The 16,299-nt window shown below is 50.7% G+C and overlaps 1 protein-coding gene across 2 annotated transcripts in view; it reads right to left on the bottom strand.

Annotated features, from left to right (window-relative positions):
* The window catches only part of tbcc (tubulin folding cofactor C), a 49,756-nt gene extending 35,244 nt beyond the window's left edge, over positions 1–14,512 (bottom strand). Inside the window, exon 1 of one of the 2 annotated variants that reach the window (XM_070889394.1) lies at positions 13,597–14,512. In XM_070889394.1, the coding sequence (XP_070745495.1) occupies positions 13,597–14,160 (564 nt within the window). In that variant the 5' untranslated portion in view covers positions 14,161–14,512. Of the gene's footprint in view, positions 1–12,734 lie in introns of those variants that run through there. The other variant, XM_070889395.1, reaches the window with a different exon arrangement.
* Between the last annotated feature and the right edge of the window lie 1,787 nt (positions 14,513–16,299).

The following is a 16,299-nucleotide window of genomic DNA, read 5'->3' as shown; positions in this document are numbered from 1 at the left end:
GACAATTTTTCGCTCCTGCGGGAGGGGAAATATGCGGTGTGCTTCCTGCAAGAAACCCACACCGTTCCGGGAGACGAAGCCACGTGGCTCCTGGAATGGCAAGGAGAGGTCCGCATGAGCCACCTCACCGCCATTTCTAGTGGGGTGGCCATCTTGCTGGGCCCGCATTTTCAGCCGGAGATCTTGGGGGTCGAGGAGCCCGTGCCAGGCCGCTTGCTGCACGTAACGGTTCGCCTGGGGGACGTGCCGCTCCATCTCGTGAACGTGTACGCCCCTCATCCCGGCCCGCAGCAAACGCGCTTCTTTGAAGAGGTGTCCGCTCTTCTTGGCTCCGTCGACGTCGGCGACTGCATTGTCCTCGGGGGGGATTTTAACTGCACCCTCGAGGCGAGGGACCGCTCCGGTGCCCCGCAGTGCATGACGGCGATGGAGAAGTTGAGGGACCTGGTCGGGTCCTTCGACTTGGTGGACGTCTGGCGAAATCTCCACCCCGACTCCAGCGCCTTTACTTGGGTGAGGCCTGGAGTTGGATGGTCTAGAGTCGACCGCCTTTACGTGTCTCGGGCGTACGTTTCCTGCGTCCCGGCGGCCTCCATGCGGCCGGTGCCGTGTTCGGACCACCACCTGGTGTGGGCGGAGCTCGCTTCGCTCCGCGCGAGGACGGGGTCCGCGTACTGGCACTTTAACAACCGGCTGCTGGAGGACGTGCGGTTCCAGGACTCGTTCCGTCGATTCTGGTCCGACTGGAGAAGGAAGCAGGGGGGCTTCCCCTCCTTGAGGCTATGGTGGGACGTGGGCAAGGCTCACGTCCGCGTCTTCTGTCAAGAGTACGCGAGGGGGTCGACCAAGAGGCGGGCGGCCAGAGTCGGGCGCCTAGAAAAAGAGGTGCTCGACCTGGAAGCCCGTCTCGGTCAAGTCGTCCAGGACCCGGCCCTGCGGACGGTGTACGAAGCGAAGAAGGCCGCGCTGAAGGACCTGCAGCTCGTCGGGTCCCGAGGCGCGTTCGTGAGGTCGCGGATCCGGTTCCTGCGGGATCTGGACCGCGGCTCCCCCTTCTTCTACTCGCTGGAAAAAAGGCAGAGTGTCCGTAAGCAGCTCTTGACGCTGCTGGCCGACGACGGCTCTCTCGTCTCGGATCCGGAGGGCGTCAACAACAGGGTCCGTGAATATTACGGGGCTCTGTTCTCTCCGGATCCGTCCAGCGAGGAAGCGCGTAGAGTTTTGTGGGAGGACCTGCCGAAGGTCAGCCCGGAGGGCGCCGAAAATCTGGAAGCTCCGCTAAGCCTGGCGGAGCTGACCGGTGCCCTCGCCCGGCTCTCGAGGGGAAAATCCCCGGGGCTGGACGGGCTGACCGTGGAGTTCCACAGGGCGTTCTGGGACGTCCTGGGGGGCGACTACGCGCGGGTCCTGGGGGAAAGTCTGGCGACCGGGGAGATGCCCCTCTCTTGGCGCAGGGCAGTCATCGTCCTGCTGCCTAAGAAGGGCGATCTCCGCCTCCTTAAGAACTGGCGCCCGGTCTCCCTCCTCAGCACGGACTACAAAATCTTCGCCAGGGCGATGTCTGCTCGCCTTGGTGCCGTGCTGGACCACATGATTCACCCCGACCAGTCATACACGGTCCCGGGCCGGACGATCCACGACAACATCCATCTGGTCCGGGACCTCATCCATTGCTCCCAGGAGGCTGGTCTGTCGGTCGCCTTCCTATCCCTCGACCAAGAGAAGGCGTTCGACAGGGTGGATCACGACTATCTGCTCGGAACTCTGCGCGCTTTCGGGTTCGGGACGCATTTCGTCGCCCGGATCCGACTTTTGTACGCCGCCGCGGAGTGTCTGATTAAGGTTAACGGGTCCTTGACGGCGCCCCTTCGCTTTAGGAGAGGGGTGCGCCAGGGATGCCCCATGTCCGGCCAGTTATACGCCGTTTGCGTGGAGCCTTTCCTGCGCCTCTTGCGGACGAGGTTGACGGGACTGGCTCTGCAAGGGCCGGGCGTGGAGGTCGTCCTCTCGGCTTACGCCGATGACGTGCTCCTCGCGGTAGAGGATCCCGCTGACCTGCGGAGGATGCGAGAGTGCCAGGAGATTTACTCGGCCGCGTCCTCCGCCAGGATCAACTGGGAGAAATGTTCCGGACTCCTGGTGGGTCAGTGGCGGGTGGACTCCCTGCCGGAGGAGCTCAGGCCTTTTGCCTGGAGCACGACCCATCTCCTCTATCTGGGAGTCTACCTTAGCCCCGACGAGGAAGCCTGGCCGGCGAACTGGCAGGAGCTGGAGGCCAAGGTCGCCGCTCGCCTAGGGCGCTGGACAGGACTGCTCCGAGTGCTGTCCTACAGGGGTCGAGCGCTAGTCATAAACCAGCTGGTGGCCGCAATGCTGTGGTACCGGCTGGTCACTTTGACCCCTCCCCCTGCGTTTGTCGCCAAGATACAGAAGAAGCTGGTGGACTTCTTCTGGAACAACAGGAAGCACTGGGTCTCTGTCGCGGTCTTGAGTCTCCCGCTTGCGGAGGGCGGTCAGTCGTTGGTGTGCGTCAGCGTCCAGCTCGCGACTTTCCGTCTTCAGACCCTGCAGAGATACCTTTACGTCGAGCCCCCTCCTAGGTGGTGTGCTCTGGCGAGGTATTTCTTCCGCCAGCAGCTCGACCTCAATTATGACACGCAGCTCCTGTTTGTGAACTTGGGGGGTGCCAGGACCGCCCTCCGGGAGCTGCCTGTCTTTTACAGGGAACTCATCAGGGTCTGGAACAAAGTCTCCACCAAGCGCAGCTCTCCGCCGGCTGGAGTGGCGGCCGTCCTGCAGGAGCCGCTGCTCGGGAATCCGTACCTCCACGGCCGAGGCTTTATGTGGCGGTCGGAAGAGAGGGCTGTGGCTGGTGAGGTGACCAGGGTCAGGGACCTGCTCGATGGCGGAGGAGCGGGCTGGATGGCGCCAGTCACGCTGGCGCGGCGCCTAAATTCTGCCAACGTCCGCCGCGCGGCCGATGCCATCGAGTCGCTAAAAACAGCTCTGGGCCCTGACTCCGTTAGGTGTATCGAGGAGGCTCAAGCACGTGGGGAGATCCCGTCCGAACTGACCCCCGTCCGGACGGAATTCCTCATCGGCGCCAAACCCCGGAACCTCCCTCGGGGGCCGGCGCCTCACAACTTGAGCCGCCTCGGGGAAATCCCCTCCGTGCCTTTCAGTTCCGCGCGGAGGGGTTTCCTGTACGGGCTGCTCCTGCACACCCTCAACTTTGCCATCCTCGCCGGCCGTCCGGACACGCCATGGCGCACCATCTTGCCGTCCGGAGGAGGCGGGGGTCCCCGATGGAGGGCACTCTACGCAGGGGTCCTCCCACTATTCATCGGGGACTTGGCCTGGAGGGTGGTGCACGGAGCAGTGCCGTGCAACAAATTTTTAAGCCGGTTCACGGACTCCCAGGCCGCCTGCAATTTCTGCGGTCTGGAGGAGTCCGTGTTCCATGTTTTTATTGAGTGCACAAGGTTGCAGCCCCTGTTCCATTATTTGAAGGGGCTGCTCCTGAAATTCTGGCTGCACTTCAGTCCCACTCTCCTGATCTTTGGGCACCCTGTGCGGAGGGGAGCGGGTAGGTCCGAAGGCCTCCTCGTAGGACTGCTCCTGGGCACGGCCAAGGGTGCCATCAGCCGGTCCAGGCAGCGGGCGGTCGAGGGGGTCGTTCAACCTGACTGCCTGCCTCTCTTCCGCTCTTACATCCGGTCCAGGGTGTCCTTGGAGATGGAGCACGCGGTGTCCACCGGTACGCTCGCGGCCTTCCGCGAGAGGTGGGCACCGGAGGGACTGGAGTGCATCATCACGCCCGGCAACCAAATTTTAATTTGATTTTACGTTTTAAAGTTAATTTGTTTTAATTGCCGGTGCTTTTAGTGTCCCCTTCCCTTTTATAGGGGGCACTGGGGAAAAATTGTGATTTTAGTGCCCAAAAAAAAAAAAAAAAAAAAAAAGAAAAAAGAAAAAAAAAAACACAAAAAAGGGGGGAAAAAAAAAAATGGGCCTTGTAAATGTCTGGAGTGTCACCCAGGTCGGGTGGCACAGTTTAATGTTTATGTTTTCGCAGGTAGACTCTAAAAGAGTTTCATGCACAAGGAGCCCCAGGTCCCTCTGCACCACAGCATGTTGTAATTTCTCCCCATTCAAATAATATTCCCTTTTACTGTGTTTTTTTCCAAGGTGGATGACCTCACATTTTCCGACATTGTATTCCATCTGTCAAACCTTAGCCCATTCGCTTAACCTATCTAAATCTCTTTGCAGCCTCTCTGTGTCCTCCACACAACCCGCTTTCCCACTAATCTTTGTGTCGTCTGCAAATTTTGTTACACTACACTCTGTCCCCTCTTCCAGGTCATCTATATATATTGTAAACAGTTGTGGTCCCAGCACCGATCCCTGTGGCACACCACTAACCACCGATTTTCAACCCGAAAAGGACCCATTTATCCCGACTCTCTGCTTTCTGTTAGCCAGCCAATTCTCTATCCATGCTAATACATTTCCTCTGACTCCGCGTACCTTTATCTTCTGCAGTAACCTTTTGTGTGGCACCTTATCGAATGCTTTTGGAAATCTAAATACACCACATCCATCGGTACACTTCTATCCACCATGCTCGTTATATCCTCAAAGAATTCCAGTAAATTAGTTAAACATGATTTCCCCTTCATGAATCCATGTTGCGTCTGCTTGATTGCACTATTCCTATCTAGACGTCCCGTTATTTCTTCCTTAATGATAGCTTCAAGCATTTTCCCCACTACAGATGTTAAACTAACCGGCCTATAGTTACCTGCCTTTTGTCTGCCCCCTTTTTCAAACAGAGGTGTTACTTTAGCTGCTTTCCAATCAGATGGCACCTCCCCAGAGTCCAGAGAATTTAGGTAGATTATAACGAATGCATCTGCTATAACTTCCGCCATCTCTTTTAATACCCTGGGATGCATTTCATCACGACCAGGAGTCTTGTCTACCTTGAGATCCATTAGCCTGTCCAGCACTACCCCCCTAGTGATAGTGATTGTCTCAAGGTCCTCCCTTCCCACATTCCCATGACCAGCAATTTTTGGCATGGCTTTTGTGTCTTCCACTGTGAAGACCGAAGCAAAATAATTGTTTAAGGTCTCAGCCATTTCCATATTTCCCATTATTAAATCCCCTTTCTCATCTTCTAAGGGACCAACATTTACTTTAGTCACTCTTTTCCGTTTTATATATCGGTAAAAGCTTTTACTATCTGTTTTCATGTTTTGCGCAAGTTTACTTTTGTAATCTATCTTCCCTTTCTTTATTGTTTTCTTAGTCATTCTTTGCTGTCGTTTAAAATTTTCCCAATCTTCTAGTTTCCCACTAATCTTGGCCACCTTATTGGTTTTTAATTTGATACTCTCCTTTATTTCCTTGGTTATCCATGGCTGGTTATCCCTTCTCTTACCGCCCTTCTTTTTCATTGGAATTTATTTTTGTTGAGCACTATGAAAGAGCTCCTTAAAAGTCCTCCACTGTTCCTCAATTGTGCCACCGTTTAGTCTGTGTTTCCAGTCTACTTTAGCCAACTCTGCCCTCATCCCACTGTAGTCCCCTTTGTTTAAGCATAGTACGCTCGTTTGAGACACTACTTCCTCACCCTCAATCTGTATTACAAATTCAACCATACTGTGATCACTCATTCCGAGAGGATCTTCTACTGGGAGATCGTTTATTATTCCTGTCTCATTACACAGGACCAGATCTAAGATAGCTTGCTCCCTTGTAGGTTCTGAAACATACTGTTCTAAGAAACAATCCCGTATGCATTCTATGAATTCCTCCTCAAGGCTACCCCATGGGATTTGATTTGACCAATCGATATGTAGGTTAAAATCCCTCATAATTACTGCCGTTCCTTTTTCACATGCCTCCATTATTCCCCTGATTATTGTCCGCCCCACCGTGAAGTTATCTCTCTCCACAGATGCTGCCTAGTCTGCTGAGTGTTTCCAGAATTTTCTGTTTTTATTAGATAGCCAACTTCTGCAGTATTTTGCTTTTTGTTTTAAGGGTGATAACTACATGGTGAAAGATATTTTGAAAACCCACTCTCAAAATTTATAACTTAAGTGTTCAACCAAAAATAATGTCACAAAAGCTAATTCACATGTCAAATATATTTCCATTGTTTTTACATTTTGAATGTTATTTTGGCAGGGGGGGGGGAATATTTTTTGTTCATTTATAAAAAGATAATAACCTTTTAATTTATCCAACTATTAAAAGTTAAAGTAAATGGACCCTCTCAAATTCAAGTCAACTGGATAAAGTAAATGGAAAATGGATTAAGTAAAGGAAGAGAAATTGGCACCAACTTATAAAAGTTGAAAAAATTGCCAGACGCTAATGGTTTTTAGATTTTTAAAAAGGGCATTTCCGCTCCAGGAAGGAAGTGGAGCGCTAAATCAAGCGCTCCACTTCCTTTCTGGAGCACAAGAGGCAGCAGGCGGGGCGGTAGCTGTGCAGCGCTGCACAACGGGCTGTGTAGTGCTGCTGCATTGGAAGGCTCCTTCCCTCCTGTAAAGTTCTTACTCTACAGCATGAAACCATGCGAGGCACAGTCTGGGGACAAGGTCACTGTGACCTGAACTCTTTATTCACAGGACTCCAAAGCCGACGACCCTGCGTGGGACCTCCCTTTTTAATACCTGAGAGATCAGTTAAGGAGTATCTCCCACAAATTCACCCCTTGTGGTCAAGGTGTGCATCTATGTTGAGTGTATACAGTAATACAGTGGTGTAACATTGTGGTTACATACATGACATCACCTCCCCTGTAAAGTCTTATTGGATCATAGGTTTAGTTTTGCAGGTGGGGCTCTGGTTGTTGGACAGTGACGTGAGTGTCTGTCACCTGGGGTGATTCCGGCCAGACCGCATGGACTGTGCATTCTTCTGATTGCTCTTGTTGCTCGTTCACTGGCGGTATTGTGAGCTTCATCTCATGGTCTTCTTCAGGTTCTTCTGTGTCGCTGCTGAACTTTTTTTTTTTAAAACTTGGTCCAGATGCTTACGGCATATCTGACCATTGTTGAGTTTTACTACGCTGACCCTATTCCCCTCTGTCAATTACAGTGCCCTCAAGCCATTTGGGCCCCCTGGCGTGATTGAGGACGAATACAGGATCATTTATTTCTATACATCTCCCCCTCGAATTACAGTCATGGTACTTGTTTTGTGACTTGCGCTTGCCCTCAACTATGTCGGTCAGGACTGGGTGAATGAGGGACAACCGAGTTTTGAGTGTCCGTTTCATTAGTAGCTCTGTGGGCAGGACCCCCGTGAGCGAGTGCGGTCGGGTTCTATAGGCCTGCAGGAGACACGATAGGTGGCATTGGAGGGAGGGTCCTTGAATCCAGACATCCCTTGTTTAATGATTTGGACCGCATGTTCCGCCTGGCCCTTGGAGGCCGGCTTGAACAGCGCAGTCCTGAAATGGTTGATGCCATTGCCCGACATAAACTCTCGGAATTCGTAGCTTGTGAAACATGGGCTGTTATCACTAACCAGGATGTCCGGCAAGCCATGGGTTGCAAAGATCGCATGTAGGCTTTCCACAGTGGTGGATAAAGTGCATGAATTCAGAATGATGCACTCGATCCATTTCGAGTACGCATCTACCACAATAAACGGAACATCTTACCCATTAACGGGCCCGCGTAGTCAACTTAAATGCGTGACCATGGCCTGGTGGGCTAGGGCCACGGGCTGAGTGGGGCCTCCCTGGGGGCATTACCCAGCTCGGCACAGGTCGTGCATCTGCGAAGTGTTCCAGGTCTGAATCAATTCCAGGCCACCAATGGCCAGGCAATGGCCTTCATCAGCACAATGCCTGGGTGCTTGCTGATGAATGCCTCCCTCCCCTTCTGGGGCATAACTACCCGGCTGCCCCATAGTAGACAGTCGGCTTGGATGGAGAGCTCATCCATCCGTCTGTGGAATGGTCTGACCTTCTCAGGGCATGCTCCGTGTGCGGGCGCCTAATCCCCAGTCAGGACACATTTCTTACATCGGGGATAGGAGGGGATCTCTGTTTGTCCAGATTTTGAGCTGGCGGGCTGTGATGAGGGAGTCTGCGCTGTCAAAGGCATCGACAGCCATGACCATCTCGGCGCTTTGCTCCGCTGCCCCCTCAGTGGTGGCCAGCAGAAGCCTGCTGAGCATGTCAGCGCAATTTTCAGTGCCAGGCCGGTGCTGGATGAAGTAGTCCTAAGCAGCCAGCGTGAGAGCCCATCGCTGTATGCGAGCTGATGTGTTGGCATTGATAGCCTTGCTGTCTGACAACAGGGATGTTGATGGCTTGTGGTCCGTCTCTAATTCAAACTTCCTACCAGAGAGGTACTGATGCATTTTTTTTACACCATAAGACACATGCACGCACTTCCTGTTCGACCATCCCTATCCCCGTTCTGCTTGTGCGTGCGACCTGGAGGCATAAGTTGTAGTTGACCCTCAGCATTGCCTTGCTGCAACATGCACCCAACCCCATAGGACGATGCATCACCTATCAGAACCAATTTTTTTTTTTTTAAAACATGGGTCGTACAGGGTCAACAACTTGTTTGAACAAAAGTAGATTTCAAGCCCGTTCCTGACGGTCCCCCCAAAACCAATCGCAACCCTTACGCAGGAGCACGTGTAGCATCTTCAACAACGTGCTCAAGTTCAGCAGAACGTTCCCGAAATAGTTCAACAGTCCCAGGAATGAACGTAACTCCAATGTGTTGCAAGGCCTGGGTGCTCGTCGAATCGCCGGTTTTGGATTCGGTGGGCCGAATCCCATCTGCAGCAACCCTCCTGCCCAGAAACTCAACCTCAGGAGCTAAGAACACACATTTAGACTTCTTGAGTCGCAGGCCTACCCGGTCCAGTCGGCGTAGCATCTCCTCCAGGTTGTGGAGGTGTTTCTCGGTGTCTCGACCCGTGATGAGGATGTCGTCCTGGAATAAGATCGTTCCAGGAATGGATTTAAGCAGGCTTTCCATGTTTCGTTGAAAAATCGCGGCTACTGATCGAATGCACCTGTTATAAACGAACAGTCCCTTGTGCGTGGTGATGGTGGTCAGTAGTTTAGATTAGTCGGCCAGTTCCTGAGTCATATAGGCTGAAGTAAGGGCCAACTTGATGAACAGCTTGCCACCTGCCAGCGTGGCGAAGAGATCCTCTGCTCTCGGGAGCGGGTATTGATCTTGTAGGGACACCTGATTGATGGTGGCCTTGTAGTCGCCACAGATCCTGACAGAGCCATCCGCTTTTAGGACGGAACGATGGGGCTCGCCCAGTCGCTTAATTCAACAGGCGAGATGATGCTCTCTCAACAGCCGGTCCAATTCGCTCTCAATCTTTTCCCGCATCACATACAGCACTGCTCTGGCTTTGTGGTGCACTGGCCTGGCGTCCGGGGTGATGTGTATCACTACTTTAGTGCGTTTGAAAGTCCCGACGCCATGTTGGAATAGTGAATCGAATTGTTGTAGGACTTGAGCATGAACTTCGCTCCACAGATGACATTGCGTGAACATTCCCCCCCATTTCCAGTTCATCTCGACTAACCAGCTCCTCCCCAACAGTGTAGGACAATCCAGAGCGGCAGCCGATTCACTAACCCATTGTGTGTGACAGCCAACAGTGCACTGCCTAACACCGGAATGATTTCTTTAGTGCAAGTCCGTAATTGTGTCTCAATACGTGCTAATTTGGGTCGACTGGCTTTAAGTAGCCACAACTTCTCAAATTGCTGAACGCCCATGAGTGACTGGCTAGCCCCAGTGTCCAGCTCCATGCGTACAGGGATACCGTTTAATAAAACCCTCATCATTGGTGGCGTTCTGGTGTATGAACTGTGAATATTCGCCACATGGACCCGCTGAACCTTAGCGTCCATCGATTTGCCCCAAAAGTCATCCTGCCTCAAAGAACCCTCTTCTGGTCCCTCCGCCTTATTAGTCTGGTTGCAGACTTCCTGCACATTTGAGCTAAGTGGCCACTGAGATTGCAGTTCCTGCAAACAAACTGTTGAAACCTGCAAGATCTAGCTGAGTATTTTCCCCCCACACCTCCAGCATGACTTAAAGTTTCCATTGTTGGGAACAAAAGGACTATGGCCAGCCATTCCACGCTAACTGTCCCTTTGACTGCTCTTAAGTACCCTATTAGTGGGTGTCAATGGCCCCATCCTTGTCCACTGCGATGGCGTGAATGTCCGTTCAGCCTGCCATTGTCTCTGTTGAAGTCCTACTCTGGGGTCTATTGCTGCCTGGGGAATGTCGGACTGCCCCTGCCTGCAGGGCTCTGAGTCGCATTGATGTTGACTCCCTGATCCATCGCCGCGTTAGCAGAATTACGCGCACATATTATTTTCATCTCTTCCTCGCCCGCCATGAAAGTTTGAGTCATCAACGCTGCCGCTTCCACGATCAAATCCTTGTTCTCAATTAATTTGTGGAAAATTCCCACATAACCGATGCCCTCAATAAAGAAGTCCCTTAGCATCTCCCCCCTGCAGGCGTCTGTGAACTTAGAGGCTGGCCAAACGCTGGAGGTCCGCCACAAAATCCGGCATGCTCTGTCCTTCACGACGTCGGTGGGTGTAGAATCTGTGTCGGGCCATATGTATGCCACTCGCCGGTTTGAAGTGCTCCCCGATCAATTTGCCAAGTTCTACAAAGATTTTGTCCGCCGGCTTTTTGGGTGTTAATAAGTCCTTCATGAGTGCGTAAGTCTTTGGTCCGCAGCTGGTCAATAGATGAGCCCTTCGCTTGTCGGCCGCTGCATCCCCCAGCCATTCTTTCATAAAGCTTTGCTGAAGCCCCTCGACAAAATCGTCCTAGTCTTCCCCAACACAGTACCATTCCTCTGTGCTACCGGTGGCCGTTCTCGTGGGCTGTGAATTCCCATTTCTCGTCACCAATGTAAAGTCCTTACTCTACAGCATGAAACCACATTCTAGGGACAAGGTCACTCTGTGATCTTCTTGCTTTATTTACAGGACTCCAAAGACGATGTCCCTGCGTGGGACCTCCCTTTTTATACCTGTGATCAGGTAAGGAGTATCTCGCGACGATGAAGTCACGATCTCCGGGCGAAGGAGATTGGGTCGAAACGCCATACCGCCGCTGCAAACCCCCTGCCCAAAATAGGAGTCAATCCTCGCCTCGCAAGTGCTTAGCGCCCTGTTATCACCCTCTGGAGGCAATAACAGGAGGCCAAAATTTTTTATTTCAATGACTTGTATTTAGAAATAACCATATACATTTGTAATTTTTGTTTTTTTCTTCCCAAAAAAAGCTCAAACAACCAGCAACATCTTTGCAGACAGTCAATATCACTCTTGTTCAAATGATATGAGAAACTCTTTCACTCGGTCTTTCCCTCTCCAGAAGGCTTAAACAAATCTAGCAAACAGCTCAGAGGAAGCCAAATCATGAAAAATCAATGTATACTCACATCGATTTGATAATCTCAGCATTACACTGTTGCAGACTACATGGGTTCAGAACATGGATCTAAACCAAGCCAACAAAAGTAGAATGAGTTTGAGACAAAGTAAGCACAGTTTCTGCTTGCAGCGATTTTAAACTTTCAGCTAATACTTCAGACCAATATCCAAATTGCTCTTGAACATAAAAGGACCTGTCTTTAGGTCCTATACCACAAACTCATCCATCCACACCCCTTTTGTAACTGATGTGAGGAAATACATCAAGGATTATCAGACATATCAGGTGAATGTTTGCCATTTGACTGGCTAAAAGAAACAACATTTGGAGCTGGCTTCCAAGTCAGATAGCCAATTCCAAATAGGTGAGGAAGGTAGAAAAGAAAAGAAAATTATAAAATTTAGAAAGTACAAGTGGAAAAACAAAATAATTAAAAGGAAAGGTGCTTAAACTGTTTTTGATGTAAGTTTTCATAGTTTATTATACAAATATCAGGAGAGTCTTATGGTGAAATTAATGTTCCTCTCCTCCTCCATTTCAATGCAGGTGAAAACTTACAAAATTGATTTAGCTGGACAGCTTCCCTAAAGTTGGCAGCAGTCTATGCTGGAATGGAGTAGAAATTAATTCACATTGCTCAGCTGAAGTGAACTGGACATAGGGAACAATCCCTGTGCCAGAACTGGTCAGCCCGATAGCTATTGGGCCTCATTTTAGTAAGTCCAACAAGAGGAAAAATAAGTGGAGATGATTTTCAGGCCACTGCAATGCAGTCAACAGCTCTCAGGTAGGGCCCAGCAGAGGCAATTGGAATAGAGTTGAGCAAGGGGTGCCAGCAGCCCACACCATTGCTCCTCCTTCTGACTCCATATTAAAGCAAGTTTGAAACAATTTTAAAGTTGAAATTTAATAGGCTTTGATGGCCTACAGCAGTTTCTTTTCAGGACCAATGGTTAGACTGCTGTAGAACTGGAAGAACTAGTCAAAGTTTGCACAGTGCAAGCCCTGACCAATCTGTGACCTTTTTATTAGCCAAATGGCAGAAACACTTCTAGGGCACCCAAACCAATATGATGTTGGATGTGTTTCCGATGCTTTTCAAGCACAGGTTGACTTCCTGCACTGCACCTTTTCCATGATTTCCATCTGAAAAACCAGTGCAATTTCATCTGCTTTAGTTTCAGATTTAAGTAAACATTGCCCTTTTATAAAATCAAAAGCAAGCTGGTTAAAGATGGTTACAAACACCAACGACAGGAATTATTTCTTTATTTCATCCATTACTCTTCTGCATTCTAAAATTAGTTTCAACTCTTCTTTAGGAACTATGTTCCAACAGTATGATAATGAACATTTCCCAATATAAACTCAAACACTATGAACAAAGTGTTGACAAGGGTACATTGTCTGTAACGTTCTCCTACAGAAGATACTTTACACTCGAACATGCAAACTGCAACTTGAGCCTCAACACATACCAATTACTGCCCTGCAAATAAGCATGGCCAAAAAAATTAAGTTAGTTGACTTTTTCTGTCCAAGAGACTTATTTTGGTTATATTCAAGTATAGAGCTGCAATCAAGTCACGAATTCCTGCGATTGCTCAGTAAACTCTGACTTTAGGCGCATTGGACACATTTATGGCGCTAAGATTTCGTCCCAATCAGTTATTCTAGACTCTTCAGCTAGAATACTCCAGTTCGGGGAATGATCAGACGCGAGCCAGTTGAAATCGTCAATAATGTTCCAATTATTTTTCGCCCTGTCCAAACCTGCCAGTTCAAAGTCCTTCTCAATGCCTTCGTACTTCCAGTTAAACGGAGCAAAGGAAACTCCAGTACAATCTTCTACAATAGCTCTGCTGGTCACATGCAAATACACATTTGCATCCTTCGTATTATGAGTTCGCAGTTGCTGACAAGCGAAAGCGAACGTGCAACCGACTGACTGGTCAATAAACACCGAGGTCGAGACAGGTCCGCATAGCACCTTAGATTTGGTGACATTCTTGACGTGAAGAGTGTTGGGCGAGCCCAGCAGCTTCACGACGCAGTTGGACAACCTGGTCAACAGCACGTCTTTCCCGCGGATCTCGTCCGCCCGCCGGACCAGCACCTGAGAGTCGGCGTCCGAAAAGCCGCAGAGGTTTTCCTCGATCACGATGGGGTCGCTGGCTTTCTTGTCGGACGGCGAATCGACGGATTTGAGTTCTTTGGGGCCGGCGCCTTCTTTCTTGCGGGACTTGAAAGCGAATTTCTTCTTGGGCAGACACGCCTCCCTCTTCTCCACCACCGTCGCTTGCAGCTTCTGCACGGCGTCCTGGGCCTGGCGCAGCTCGTAGGCCGACAGGAACATCATGCTGTCGTTCACGAATTTCTGAAGCCGCTGCATCTTGAGGGAGATCTCCTCGAAGTGGGCGCTGAGGGCGCTCCTGTCCGTGACCTCGCAGCCTTCCAGCAGCGCCTCGATCTCCGCCTTCTCCTCCGAAAAGGCCGTGGTGAAAAAGTTGGCCTTTTCCTCCTTCACGCTGATCACATCTTTCGCCAGTTTCCTCCTCTCCACCCCCTGCTGCCTCTCCTGGTCCCGGCGCTGCAGGATCTCCACCATTTTCTCTTTCCGCCGGTCATATTCCGGCATTTCCTCCGTTAAATTCTCTCTGTTCTCGCCCACCAGCGCCATCTTGAACAGTTTCCAAGCGGTTGCTCAATAACGAGCTATTTTATTGGTCCGGTCGTGGGCTCGTGCCTCCTTGTATCGGTCATTCTGATTGGGTGGTAGCTTGGTTCCTAGGGTGACAGATCCTGGCCTGTAAATGGCTCCTCATCTGACCAACTGACATTTTATAAGCCTTTTTTTATTTGTCCTGTTGAGGTGACACGAAGTGCCACCAAACCAAAATTGTTACAAGTGCCCTAATCAAACAATTAGTTCAAAATAATAGACATACCCTGATACGCCCTTACTATACAGTATAAATGCACACGAGGCCCATGTTTGAGAGAAGGTCTGTCTGTGACCAGCAACTTTTATTCCATCGCACTCAAGTGATGGAAGTGGGTGGAGCTTCCCCTTTTATATCTGAAGATCCAGGTTAGGAGTGTCTCCCACAAGTTCACCACCTAGTGGTCATTGTTCTCACAGTGTACAACTTAGGTCATATTATACATGGGTTACAATGCTGGTTGAATACATGACATCCCCTCCCCCCCAAAGTCTTATTGGGATCACAGGTTGAGTCTCTCTGGTGGTTTACGCTCTCTTGTAGAGCGCCAGAGTTGGGGCTCCAGTTGTTGGGCGCTGGCCTGAGTGTCTGCTGTTTGCGGTGCCTCAGGCCTGTCCGGACTGCCCACAGTGACTGAGCTCTCCTCCCTTTGGTTCCTGTGTTCGGTCGCCTGTGGAGGAGTGAACTCTATATCGTGTTCTTCCTCTGCTTTTTCTATGGGGTTGCTGAACCTCCTTTTTGTTTGATCCACATGTTTGCGGCAGATTTGTCCATTGGTAAGTTTAACTACCAGAAACCTATTTCCCTCTTTGGCAACCACAGTGCCTGCGAGCCATTTGAGCCCTGCGGCGTTGTTGAGGACAAAAACAGGGTCATTTACATCAATACATCGCGCCCTCGCATTCCTGTCATGGTAGTCATATTGTGACTGGCGCCTGCTCTCGACAATTTCTTTCATGGTGGGGTGTATAAGGGATAACCGGGTTTTGAGCGTCCTTTTCATTAGCAGCTCTGCGGGTGGAACCCCTGTGAGCGAGTGTGGTCGAGATCTGCAGGCCAACAGGAGGCGTGATAAGTGGCATTGTAGGGAACCCCCTTGGATTCTGAGCATCCCCTGTTTGATTATCTGCACTGCTCGTTCTGCCTGGCCGTTCTGACATGGTTAATTCCATTGCCTGCCATGAAGTCCTGGAATTCAATGCTTGTGAAGCACGGGCCATTGTCGCTGACCAAGATGGGCGTGGGCGGCGAACATTGCCCGTAGACTTTCAACCGTGGCAGAGGATGTACTTGAATTTAAAATGGCACACTCGATCCATTTGGAGTAGGCGTCTACTACAACCAAAAACATTTTTCCCATGAAAGGACCTGCGTAGTCCACAAGGCTTGGCGGGCCATGGCCAGAGGCTAAAGGAGGCTTCCCTGGGCGCATTGCCCAGCTGGGCACATGTGTTGCACCTGCGAACACAAAGTTTCAGATCTGCGTCTATCCCTGGCCACCAAACGTGTAACCTGGCAATTGCCTTCATTGTGACAATGCCCGGGTGCTCCTTGTGGATTTCTCTGATGAACACCTCTCTGCCCATCTGGGGCATGACTATGCGGTTTCCCCACAGTAGGCAATCAGCCTGAATCGAGAGTTCATCCCTGCACCTGTGAAATTGTTTAAATTCCTCAGGGCATGCCCTGTACGTGGCTGCCCAGTCCCCATTCAGGACACATTTCTTGACTAGAGACAATAGCGGGTTTCTATTTGTCCAGACTTTAATCTGACGGGCTGTCACGGGTGAGCCTTCGCTTCCGAAAGCTTTAACAGCCGTGACCATCTCAGCAGCATGCTCGGTAGCCCCCTCAGTGGTGGCTAGTGGGAGTCTGCTGAGTGCATCGGCGCAGTTTTCGGTGCCCGTCTGTGCCGAATAGTGTAGTCATAGGCGGCTAACGTGAGTGCCCACGTCTGTATGCGGGCCGATGCGTTTGCATTTATGGCCTTGTTGTCGGCCAAAAGGGACGTTAGGGGTTTGTGATCTGTCTCCAGCTCAAATTTCCTGCCAAACAGGTACTGGTGCATTTTCTTTTCCACATATACACATGCGAGC

Source organism: Pristiophorus japonicus, chromosome 9 (genome assembly GCF_044704955.1).
Source record: "Pristiophorus japonicus isolate sPriJap1 chromosome 9, sPriJap1.hap1, whole genome shotgun sequence".
Lineage (NCBI taxonomy): Eukaryota > Metazoa > Chordata > Chondrichthyes > Pristiophoridae > Pristiophorus > Pristiophorus japonicus.
The sequence above is the reverse complement of the archived record's forward strand: the minus strand, read 5'-3'. Positions and strand labels throughout refer to the sequence as shown.